Source organism: Aethalodelphis obliquidens, unplaced genomic scaffold, assembly GCF_003676395.1.
Source record: "Aethalodelphis obliquidens isolate GAN/ISIS:26980383/991018 unplaced genomic scaffold, ASM367639v1 scaffold20, whole genome shotgun sequence".
NCBI classification, from domain to species: Eukaryota; Metazoa; Chordata; class Mammalia; order Artiodactyla; family Delphinidae; genus Aethalodelphis; species Aethalodelphis obliquidens.
Window position 1 is genome coordinate 26,504,293 of NW_020837964.1, and position 12,101 is coordinate 26,516,393.

Here is a 12,101-nt window from a genome sequence, read left to right on the forward strand (position 1 = left end):
TGCTCCTTTTATTAGCTCTTATTTTATCTCTCTACATTTAGCAACTTCTACAACACCAGCTACCAGTACCACCTGTACAGCCACGGTTCCACCACAGCCACAGTACAGTTACCATGACATCAATGTCTATTCCCTTGCGGGCCTGGCACCACACATTACTCTAAACCCAACAGTAAGTAAACACCACCCTATTCCTAAATTCCTACTTTGTGACAAGGTAAACTGGTTACTTTCCCATCCCTCTTCCCCTTCCTTCTGGATTCCTAGGTTGTAGGCTTTTGGGGCAGAGAGTAGGGATCATGAGTTGCTGTGTAGTATAGCTGAGATCTTTTTTCTACTCTGAAAGTAAGTCATGATCAGACATCACTTATATTGGCCCCTCATGTCCAAACCCATGATAATTAAGCTGCCAATATAATCAAAGTCTCCAAGTATTCCTTATATAGTCAGAAGATGCTTAGTGTATACCATAGGTTTTTGTTCTTTCTTTTTGTTATTATTGTATTTTATCATTATTATTTATTTATTTTTGGCTGTGTTGGGTCTTCATTGCTGTGCACAGGCTTTCTCTAGTTGTGGCGAGCGGGGGCTACTCTTCGCTGCTGTGCACGGGCTTCTCATTGCGGTGGCTTCTCTTGTTGTGGAGCACAGGCTCTAGGTGCGTAAGCTTCAGTAGTTGCAGCACGTGGGCTCAGGAGTTACGGCTTGCGGACTCTAGAGGGCAGGCTCAGTAGTCGTGGCACACGGGCTTAGTTGCTCCGCGGCATGTGGGATCTTCCCGGACCAGGGCTTGAACCCATGTCCCCTGCATTGGCAGGCGGATTCTTAACCACTGTGCCACCAGGGAAATCTCCAGGTTTTTCTTCTTTATTATCGTGTCACCTTAGTCTTGCATTAAGCCATATCTTTTGGAAGATAGCTGGAACTGAGCTGGTGTGTGCATGTGTGTGTGTGTAAAGTCTCCAGGCCAAGGTCTGGAAGTGGACTTAGTACGCTCAGTTATGTTTCTGTGGCCTGATTCTGTGAGATTGTCTGTTCTTAACTTCCCATCAGTCCCTTTTTCCTATACTTAAAGGTAGTATTCTACTCTGTATATTGAGGGTGATGATTGCTTGTTTATCGTCATTCTCTTATTCTGCTTAACACAGTTGTTTAGTTCAAAATCAGATTTCATGGTCTTTGCTTTTTAGAAATTGAAACAGTCGTAACGTAAATACATTGAAGTTTTGTATTTAAAGGACTTTGAAAGGGTTTTAAAGAGATCATTTTTAACCTGTTTTTTGTTTGTTTTTGCTTCTGTAGATGTGGCACTTGGTTTTTTTGGGGAAAACTAGGTCTAGAAATTATGATTCTCTTTTACAATACTCCCAATAATTGAATATTTTTATAAGTTCATCATGAATATTTTTTTAAGTTTCTTAAAAATTCAGTGAATACCTGGAAGCAGTCTTTCAATGAAGCAGGTTTCAGTGTATGGTAAATTTTTATAAAACGCTTGCTATCTTGAAAATAATAGTTTTTGTAGAAAGCCTTTTCTCTTATAGCCATTATCTTGTAATAACTTAATGGAATGTAATCTGTAAAAATACTGATTACTACGCTGTACACCTGAAACTAATGTAATATTTTAAGTCAACTATACTTCAATAAAGTTTTTTTAATTTAAAAGACAAAAGTACCATGCAGAAAGTGAGCAGACAAGCCACAGAGAAATGATAGTCCCAATAGATATAACCACAAAGGATTAGTATTTAATGCATATAAATAAACCTGCAAACCAAGAAAAGAACCCAACAGAAAAACTAAAGATATATTTTGTAGAAGAAGAAATATTAAAAGTCATCCAGCATATGGAAAATGCTAAACCTCATTAGCTGTCAGGAAAGTGCAAATTAAAACCACAATATAAAATTTAAAATCCCCCAACTAGGCAAAAATTGAAAGTATGATCATACCAGCTGTTGGTACAATAGAAACGGTTATGCATTGCTGGTGGGGGGTATAATATAATCATTTTGGGGAAAAAAATATGGCATAACCTATTAAAACTGAATATGTGATTTTTTTTTTAAAGCCTTTTCTCTGTAAACTTGATTCTTCTTGCATTTCCGCATGCTACTAAAGAAGTTTCTTTTCTTTCTTAAACATTTATTTATGGCTGCGTCGGGTCTTAGTTGTCACACACAGGCTTCTTTCTAGTTGTGGCATGCGGGCTCCAGAGCACATGGGATCAGTAGTTGGCATCACACGGGCTTAGCTGCCCCTTGGCATGGCATGTGGTATCTTAGTCCCCCAAACAGGGATCGAACCCGCGTCCTCTGCATTGGAAGGTGGATTTTTAACCACTGGACCACCGGGGAAGTCCCAAGAAGTTACTTTCTTTAGGAGTACTTGGGCCACAAATTTTGACTAAGCAGGTAGTGTCTTTAAGCATCTTGTAATGAACAGTTTGCCCATTAAATTTTATCTATAATCATGTATCTATCACAAGATATACTGACTACTACGCCTTCTTTGGAGCCCAGGTTCTTTCCTTAGCTTTTCATTGGTTAATTTAAAGTAGAAATTGGTAGTTCATGGTTAACCTTGAAATAATGACAAAAACATGGGTGTGATTACTGATAGAAATTGGGTTGTCTTAGTTAAACAAGCTGTTGACTTGTTTTTTCCTCCCTAGATTCCCTTGTTTCAGGCCCATCCACAGTTGAAGCAGTGTGTGCGCCAAGCAATTGAACGGGCCGTCCAGGAGCTGGTCCATCCTGTAGTGGATCGATCAATTAAGATTGCCATGACTACTTGTGAGCAAATAGTCAGGAAAGATTTTGCCCTGGATTCTGAGGAATCTCGAATGCGAATAGCAGCTCATCACATGATGAGGAACTTGACAGCTGGAATGGCTATGATTACTTGCAGGGAACCTTTACTCATGAGCATATCCACCAACCTGAAAAACAGTTTTGCCTCAGCCCTTCGTGTAAGTTGATTATTTTCTTGTTGTTGTATAAAACTCATTATTGCTTATCTGAAAATGTTTCTTTTCCTTTGCTAGTAACAGTGAGCATTTCCACTTATTATAATAGTTACCATATGTGTTTGATGTCCTCCCCTTTAGACTGTAAGTTCTGTGAGATGAAGCATTGTGTCTGTTTTTGCTCACTATTATATCCTTAATAGTGTTTGGCAGATAGTAGATACTCCAGATATTTACTGGTTTAAAGAAACTAAGGATTTTTTTTTAAAACTGCCTAAGTTAACAGTCTTGATTCTGTTTACCATGAAGAATTTAGATTTAAAGTACTTTGGAGTAGAACAGTACAAAACACCTTAAAGTGACTCTGTATGTCTGTGTGAGCACACACACCACACAGACACACACACACACCACACAGACACACACACACACACACACACTCTTCAGGTAACTCAGTTATTAATTTGGGGTCTCATATGTCATGGTTAATAATGCCTTTGTTTACTGCTTTACTGCTTTCATAGTGTTCACCATCTTCACAGAAACCTGGTAAGATGTTCCAGTTGAGTAGTATTTTCATCTTGTAGATGAAGATTGTTAGACTGTTTCATGGTCACAGCTAATGAGTCATACGTAGAGTTGAAACTTCTAAAATTAATTTGTCTAAGCACTGCATTTTCTATTATCCCATCTATCTGTTTCATCTACTCACAGAAAACTTTAAATTTTTTTCTGTCTCTCCCCCTCCCAATAGACTGCATCCCCACAACAAAGGGAAATGATGGATCAGGCAGCTGCTCAGTTAGCTCAGGACAATTGTGAATTAGCTTGCTGTTTTATTCAGAAGACTGCAGTAGAAAAAGCAGGCCCTGAGATGGACAAGAGATTAGCAACTGTAAGTGTTTAGCATTTGCCTTTTAAGTATTTTGTTTTTCCATTTAAGAAAGTGCCTCATAACAAGAACCTCAGTGACTTTTTTTGTTTGCAGGAATTTGAGCTGAGAAAACATGCTAGGCAAGAAGGACGCAGGTACTGTGATCCTGTTGTGTTAACATACCAAGCTGAGCGGATGCCAGAGCAAATCAGGCTGAAAGTGAGAATTGGGGGCTCTGTCTCTCCCTGCCCCATCTTTGTTTTCTTTCTGTTCTTGTTGCTTAACTCCTCACCAGGACTAGGATAGGGGGTTTAAATGCTGTTTCTGAGAAAGCATTTCATTTCACTTAAAGGTTACCTGTGGAGAAGACATAGAAATAGCTTAGATGTGCCCCCCCCCCCCAATTATTGAAGTGCCTTTTAGTTTTTGTTTCCCAACTTGGTCTTCCCTTCTGATACTTGAGTTTTTATTGCTAGTTGGTTGTTGGTGAGAAGACGATGTTGAGAAATTTTATCATTTTTACCAGCTGCACTGGAGAATTGCACTGGCAGCATGGTCCTACTTGAGTCATTTCCCAGTGGAAAAGCTCTTAATCTATAAATAAGGGTGACTCTAACAGGTCTCAGGGAAATAGGAAACACTGAACTGTGTGCACGCACATGCATGCATATTCAGTCATGCTATTAAATGTTGTAATGACTCCTGTGTCCCTTCTCAGAACCCCTGTGCTTATTACTCCCATGCAAAATTTCCACTTTGATAAAAAGGTTTCCCTTGATTGTGAAGAGGATCTTGTTAAAGTAAGTTTTCTTCTTCCAAGGTTGGTGGTGTGGACCCAAAGCAGCTGGCTGTTTATGAAGAGTTTGCGCGCAACGTGCCTGGCTTCTTGCCTACAAATGATTTAAGTCAGCCCACAGGGTTTTTAGCTCAGCCCATGAAGGTAAATACTCGTCTTGGATTAAACTGAGTAATTTACAGTTTAATTTGAATGTTTTTTGTCAGTTAATCTATCACTGGTTCCCGGGAGCTTAAGTTATAGGGAAGAAGATTACCCACGGTTGTTGAGTTGTATAGATATTCTTTGTATCACATCAGCATGGCATTCGGGAATTTTTTTAACTCCATGAAGTTGATTTAACTTTCATGTTTGGCCTAACTAAAGGAATTTACGTGGTGACCTCATGGCTTCCCCTGTTCTTTGTAAAAACGTTTCCTAAAAATTTGAAATGGTATTTAAACAAAAGTTGAAAATGTAAGGGGAAACATTTTCCTTTTGAACCATTTGAACATAGGTGCTGATCTTGATGGCCCAGTCTCTTGAATTCTTTGGTCTGTGTTTCCTACAAAGACGTTTTTCTGTGTGACCATTGTATAACCATTGAAATCAGGAAGTTAACACTGATACCTTAGTATCATTTAATCCTTAGACCTAATTCACGTTTTACCAAGTGTCCCAGTATTCTTTTTTTGTAGTAAAAGGACCTAAATCAGAATCACGCATTTCAGGGAATTCCCTGGCGGTCCAGTGGATAGGACTCTGTACTTGTACTGCGGGGGCCTGGGTTCAATCCCTGGTCAGGGAACTAAGATCCCGAAAGCTGTGTGGCGCCCCCCCCCCCCCCCCAAAAAGAACCACACATTTCATTTAGTTGTTATATGTAAAATTTTTCCCACAGGTCAGTCTACTCCAACTCCTTTTCTCATCTTCCCATGGCCTTCCACTTTGATTACAGGCCAGTGATTTTATAGAATAACCTGATTTGGGTTTGTACAATATGTTCTCAGGAATAGATTCAGGTAGTACATCTTTGATAGTAATACCACAGAAATGATGCTGTGTTCTTATTCTGTCCTATTCGGTTTTGACAGTTGGCCCGAATACTATATTTTCCATGGTTTGGATTATATACTTTCATAGGCTGCAGATTAGATGCTACAAGTGGTGCTGCTCTCAGCCTTTCCCATTATTTATCATGCTCTTTCATCACTTGATTGTATTGGTGTCTGCAAGGCTTTCCACTATCAAGTAAACAAAACACACTCCCACCAGTGCTTGCTTTGCACTGCACCACTTAGTGGCATCAAGACCAAACAGTTCAGGAAGGGGAATGGAAGAGCCCCTCCATGTTTTGATGAAAAAGAGAGAGAGAGAAAAAAAAATAAGGGTAGTTAATATACCAATAGACTTTTTAAAAAATATATATATTTTTTTGGCTGCGTCAGGTCTTAGTTGCGGCACGCGGGATCTTTAATTGCGGCACGGGCTCTTCGTTGTGGCGTGTGGATACTCTCTCTAGTTGTGGTGCACATGCTCCGGGGCACGTGGGCTCTGTAGTTGCAGCACACGGGCTCTCTCGTTAAGGCTCGTGGGCTCAGTAGTTGTGGCATGCAGGCTTAGTTGCCCCATGGCATGAGGGATCTTATTTCCCTGACCAGGGATCGAACCCTTTCCCCCTGCATTGGAAGGCGGATTCTTTATCACTGGACCACCAGGGAAGTCCCCCAGTAGACTTTTTTTTTTTTTAATTTTTATTTATTTTATTTTTGGCTGCGTTGGGTCTTCGTTGCTGCACGTGGGCTTTTCTCTGGTTGCGGCGAGCGGGGGCTGCTCTTCGTTGCGGTGTGCGGGCTTCTCATTGCAGTGGCTTCTCGTTGCAGAGGATGGGCTCTAGGCACACGGGCTTCAGTAGTTGTGGCGCATGGGCTTAGTTGCTCCGCGGCATGTGGGATCTTCCCGGGCCAGGGCTGGAACGCGTATCCCCTGCGTTGGCAGACGGATTCTTAACCACTGCACCACCAGGGAAGCCCCCCAATAGACATTTAAATTGCTACCTGTGCCAGTGGAAAATCTTTAATTTTTTTCCTCTCTTTTTTTTTTTTTCTTTCTCCCCTCTCCTTTTTTGGTTATTTCCTCCAAAACAGCAAGCTTGGGCAACGGATGACGTAGCTCAGATTTATGATAAGTGCATTACAGAACTGGAGCAGCACCTTCACGCCATCCCACCAACTTTGGCCATGAACCCCCAAGCTCAGGCTCTTAGAAGTCTTTTGGAGGTTGTAGTATTATCTCGAAACTCTCGGGATGCCATAGCTGCTCTTGGATTGCTCCAGAAGGTTAGTTCTTAAACTGTTAATTTTAGAAGAAACTAGGTTTGTAAATATCTAGTGACCTGCACCATTATCTACTTAAGTTATGCTTAAAATTTTAAAAATTAATATAAAGCAAGTTGTGTTCTGTAATAAGCAGATGATTTTCTCCAGAGTAGAGTGTTGTAAATAGTTACAACAGTAAAGTGTGAAATCTTCTCTTTTTTCCATAAAGGTAAGATTTTCTGGAATTATTATTTAAGAAACTTTGAAAGATAGCCCTTTAGATTTTGAGGGACAGTTGATCCAAGTACTTGGGTAAGGGGTAGGGTATGGGGCAGCATTAGGTTATTACTGTGTAGGGACAGTGTCACCTTTCTTGACAGGGAAGAGCACTAAGCATGGACTACAAAGAACTCAGAGAGTGTGTGTGTTAGGCAAGTGAAAGGGATTTTAGTGAATGGAGAGATTGTTAACTTGTGGCTTTAGAAGGTATGTTGTACTTTGCATTAAGGTTTGGTTATTGACTTTGATAATTGGGCTGAATACTGTATTTTCCATGGATCTGAACACTTTTTTTCTTCCATAGGCTGTAGAGGGCTTACTAGATGCCACCAGTGGTGCTGATGCTGACCTCCTGCTTCGCTACAGAGAGTGCCACCTCTTGGTCTTAAAAGCTCTTCAAGATGGCCGGGCGTATGGGTCTCCATGGTGTAACAAACAGATCACAAGGTCAGTAGCCATCTTAGAAGAGTAATATTTAGTGAACTGCTTTCTCACATACATGACCCTAAATACTGAGAATTGTTGAATGTTTGTTCTTTTTCTGTCTGGTGCCCATGATGGATACAGAAAACCAGTACCTTGTTTTGGGGACTAAATGATAGATCATGGATTTTAAAAGGTTTCAGTGATTTCATAGAAGTGATGTTCATAAATAAATAATGTTTTAAATGGAATGCTTTGTTTTCTAGACTTCGAGAACAAAGCTTGTGTTTTAACACTGGGTCGTCTGTTCTACTTCTTTACTGGTTATTTTGAATCTTGAAAACTGATTTTTAGTTGGTTCTCAAGGCATCCTTAATTTGGAACAAGTTACCATTTAATAAAATGGGCTCTTTATTTTACCTGATATATAGTATGGTTAAGACTTTATGAATAAAGAAATACTGACTTTTCTAGGTGCCTAATTGAGTGTCGGGATGAATATAAATATAATGTGGAGGCAGTGGAGTTGCTAATTCGCAATCATTTGGTCAATATGCAACAGTATGATCTTCACCTAGCTCAGGTATGGAAGGAATTAAACAGGAAAAGTGACCTCTGGTAGTTCAGAAGTGTGTTTGCTGTAAGTGCTGTCTTTCTTACGTTGTGCTTTCTGTGTTTCCAGTCAATGGAGAATGGTTTAAACTACATGGCTGTGGCATTTGCTATGCAATTGGTAAAAATCCTGCTGGTGGATGAAAGGAGTGTTGCCCATGTTACTGAGGCAGACCTGTTCCACACCATTGAAACCCTCATGAGGATTAATGCTCACTCCAGAGGCAATGCTCCTGAAGGGTGAGAAGGAAATGCTTTGGGATTCTTGTGTATTCAGCAGTCTTTAAGAGCTTAAGAAATGACTGTATAGACTTAGTAACGTTACCTGTTATATAACTGCTTTACCTACCACATATGGTAAGCTTTGGTGAGGCCTAATATTGTCCCTTGAGATATGAAAGCTTGACTAGCTGCCAAGCCACCTTGCTGTAGAGCAGTACATACAGCACTAGATTTGGTGTCAAGAGTTCTCTGTTTAAGGCCTGGCTCTGCTGCTTAAAATCTGATTTTAGGCAAGTCGACTTACCCTCCCTAAGCCTGTTTCTTGTATAAAATGGAAATAATATCTTGAAGAACTGTTGAGAATTAAGATGAATAACACAAAGCATGGCACATAGTGGGCATGCAGTGAATAATTTTTTGACCACGAACATCAGCTCCATTTCATTGGGCATCGTTTTGTTGTCAAGAAGTGACTTAACTTAAGTCAGTCATTTGCACATTATGTCCTCATGAGTAAACAGATATGAAGAAACCGAGGATAGTTTTGTTTAAATATGGGAATGGTAAAATTATCATCACTCTTGTGGTCTCTCTTAAATAAACAAATTGTCCAACTTGTATGTCTGTGAAATCACAGCCATGAATAGACTGATTTTCATTCTGGATTTATTGTACTAGATTGCCCCAGCTGATGGAAGTAGTGCGATCCAACTATGAAGCAATGATTGATCGTGCTCATGGAGGCCCTAACTTTATGATGCATTCTGGGATCTCTCAAGCCTCAGAGTATGATGATCCTCCAGGCCTGAGGGAGAAGGCAGAGTATCTTCTGAGGGAATGGGTGAATCTCTACCATTCAGCAGCAGCTGGTCGTGACAGTACCAAAGCTTTCTCTGCGTTTGTTGGACAGGTAGAGCTTTTGGAAAGAAAGGTGCTTTTTATTCAACATAAGTAGGGTGTGATGCCTCCAATATTAAAGCTCAGTATTATGTACCTGTGGTCAGTTACCTCCATACTCATGTAAACCAAAAATGTCACCATCATTACTGTTAAATTGATACTATTTATCTTCCCATCATTGGTCACTAAGCAGTAAAGTCAACATTTCCCATCCCCTTTAGTTCTTTTTGTCCGATTTCAGTTGTCACAGCTACAAAGTACAATGGGTCAGGTAATGAATAATGAAACTGCCAAATGTATATAGTAATTTTACCAGTTTGATAATCAGCAGTGATGGGATACGGGCTAATCTGTACAGTTCTTATAATAGCCCATGTTTAAAAAGTAAAATAATGAGTACCCTGGTGGTCTAGTGGTTAGGATTTGGTGCTTTCACTGCAGTGGCCTGGGTTCAGTCCCTGGTTGAGGGAACTAAGAATCCTGCAAGCCCTGAGATACAGCCAAAAAAAAAAAAATTTTTTTTTAAATTTAGAAGTAAAATAAAACACAACCAAAAAACCTTAAGTATTTAAATGGTGGAGATTTTTATTTTATTTTCTAAATTAAGTACCTTATCTACCTAAAATAGCTTATTTCTGCAGTTCGACCATTGTATTTCTTCAAACTGAGACCAAAGCTTAGGTGTGCCACCAAAGAAAGATGCAAATTAGATCTATTATCAGATAAATGACAATTGAATGTGGAAGAGCTGATTTGAATTTTAGAAGTTGTCAGGAATTGGATTTACTTTTCAAGATGACTAATTTCTTAGTAAATCATACTAAGTAAGTTTCTCCCTTAAAAGAATCGAGGGAATTATAAAAACATACCCTATTGAAAAGCTGTTACTGTATACTTACAGTTTGATTTCTGATTTGGATAGAGGAATTTCAAATCAATTGGTTTTTGTGGTCATTGATATTTCATGGGTATGGATGTGGCACCTGTCTCAGCTCTCTTGTTGGCTTATTTGCTCTTGTTCTCTCCATTTGAAAAAGATAATGTATTATACTTTTCTATTCTCTTTTGAATCCTTTTGAGAATTCCTTTTTTCCTTTTCTGCTCCTTCTTGATCATAGCAGTCCATCCTCATTTCTTCTCCCCCTGCTTAGTTTTTCAGATTTCATTGTACAAAAGTCCCTTTGCTGGCCTTCTGTTTTTCCTAGGGTATATTATTGTCAATTCAGCTGTGTTATTTATTGCTTATCAAGGGACATTTAAATTGTTTTAAAGTTTCCAAGATAATGGTCAAGTTTTCATTCTGGGCTTGGTTTCAGCACTGACCTCCTCCCTCTGCAGCCTTAACGCTTGTTACTCTTTCTTTTTCTTCTTTCATACTAGCGAAATAACTTCTCTGCTCCACTTCCAAATCATATGTCATAAAATTTGTATTTTATCCTTTCTTTTAAGTAAACTTGCCCTTTCTACTTTATCTTAATTTACATTAAAATAGCCAGGTATGATCTGTGAGCATTTTGCTTTGGTACTTACTTACTGTATAAATTATTTGATTTTCCTAGTGCAGCTAGTTGGAGTTTCAAGAACTTTGTTGTTATTAGAAGAAATTATGTGAGAAACTAAAATATATGTAACTTAATCTCTTACTTGGGAGAAATACACATTGACCAGAAAGTCTTAATATGACTTAATGGTTTATTAAAAGTTGGTTTAATTTGCATAATTAACTTTTGAAATTATTGGCTATGGACTGCTGTTAAAAATTGCCATGTTATTATCTCTCAACTCCCATCAAACTTAAAACTGAAGGAAATGTGTCATGGATCCTTAATGTCAAAGTCATTTTCATGACCCCCCCCTTTTTTTTTTACAAAGTAAGAATCAGAAATGTGACAATAGGATTGAATGAAAGAATACTTCTGACATGAAAATTAAAATTTTATTCATGTGTATTATCTCATTGTGCCTTGTAATGTTTTTGTTCCCTTGGTAGATGCACCAGCAAGGAATCCTGAAGACTGATGACCTCATAACAAGGTTCTTTCGTCTGTGTACTGAAATGTGTGTTGAAATCAGTTACCGTGCTCAGGCAGAGCAGCAGCACAATCCTGCTGCTAATCCCACCATGATCCGAGCCAAGTGCTATCACAACCTGGATGCCTTTGTCCGACTCATTGCACTGCTAGTAAAGCACTCAGGGGAGGCCACCAACACTGTCACAAAGATTAATCTGCTGAATAAGGTCTGAAATCCTTTCTTGCCTTAGTCTTTGCACACTTGAAGTCTGTATCAATGGCTCTTAACCCTACAGGGCCCTCAAAACATTTTGTAATATCCCCTTTTCTGTCCAGACACTAAATTCATAGATAATATGTAAATATAATCACCGAATTTTAGAGGAAGAGTATGGTGCCTTAACTGAAAGACACCCCTTCCCTAAAACAAAACAAAAACATATAACGTATTTTCAGTATGTTAATGTTTAGTAATGAGTACACTAGAAAGTATTTAGGTAGTATGAGATTTGCCCCCATGTACAGAATCACTGTGAGTGAGATGGCTAGACATGTCCATTGCTAAACAAAAATTGGTAACTCAAATACCATGAGTGACATTGCAGTTTTCTTGATTTTTCTGAAAAGGAACAAAGCAGAATTTCTGTTTGATTTATGCAGTGGAATTGCTGGAAATTTGAATGTTAAGATAGTGCAAAAATGAACTTAGAGCTTG

General features: G+C 39.1%; 1 protein-coding gene across 8 annotated transcripts in view; it reads left to right on the forward strand.

Annotated features, from left to right (window-relative positions):
• Positions 1-12,101, forward strand: part of CNOT1 (CCR4-NOT transcription complex subunit 1) — a 101,162-nt gene that overhangs the window by 79,411 nt on the left and 9,650 nt on the right. For 4 of the 8 annotated variants that reach the window (XM_027119712.1, XM_027119715.1, XM_027119713.1 and 1 more), the window contains exons 30-40: positions 42-172; positions 2,678-2,974; positions 3,726-3,866; positions 3,960-4,064; positions 4,666-4,785; positions 6,768-6,959; positions 7,522-7,664; positions 8,115-8,223; positions 8,323-8,492; positions 9,153-9,405; positions 11,365-11,613. In XM_027119712.1, coding sequence (XP_026975513.1) covers positions 42-172; positions 2,678-2,974; positions 3,726-3,866; positions 3,960-4,064; positions 4,666-4,785; positions 6,768-6,959; positions 7,522-7,664; positions 8,115-8,223; positions 8,323-8,492; positions 9,153-9,405; positions 11,365-11,613 — 1,910 coding nt within the window. Of the gene's footprint in view, positions 1-41; positions 173-2,677; positions 2,975-3,725; positions 3,867-3,940; positions 4,065-4,665; positions 4,786-6,767; positions 6,960-7,521; positions 7,665-8,114; positions 8,224-8,322; positions 8,493-9,152; positions 9,406-11,364; positions 11,614-12,101 lie in introns of those variants that run through there. The other 4 variants (XM_027119716.1, XM_027119718.1, XM_027119717.1 and 1 more) reach the window with 2 other exon arrangements.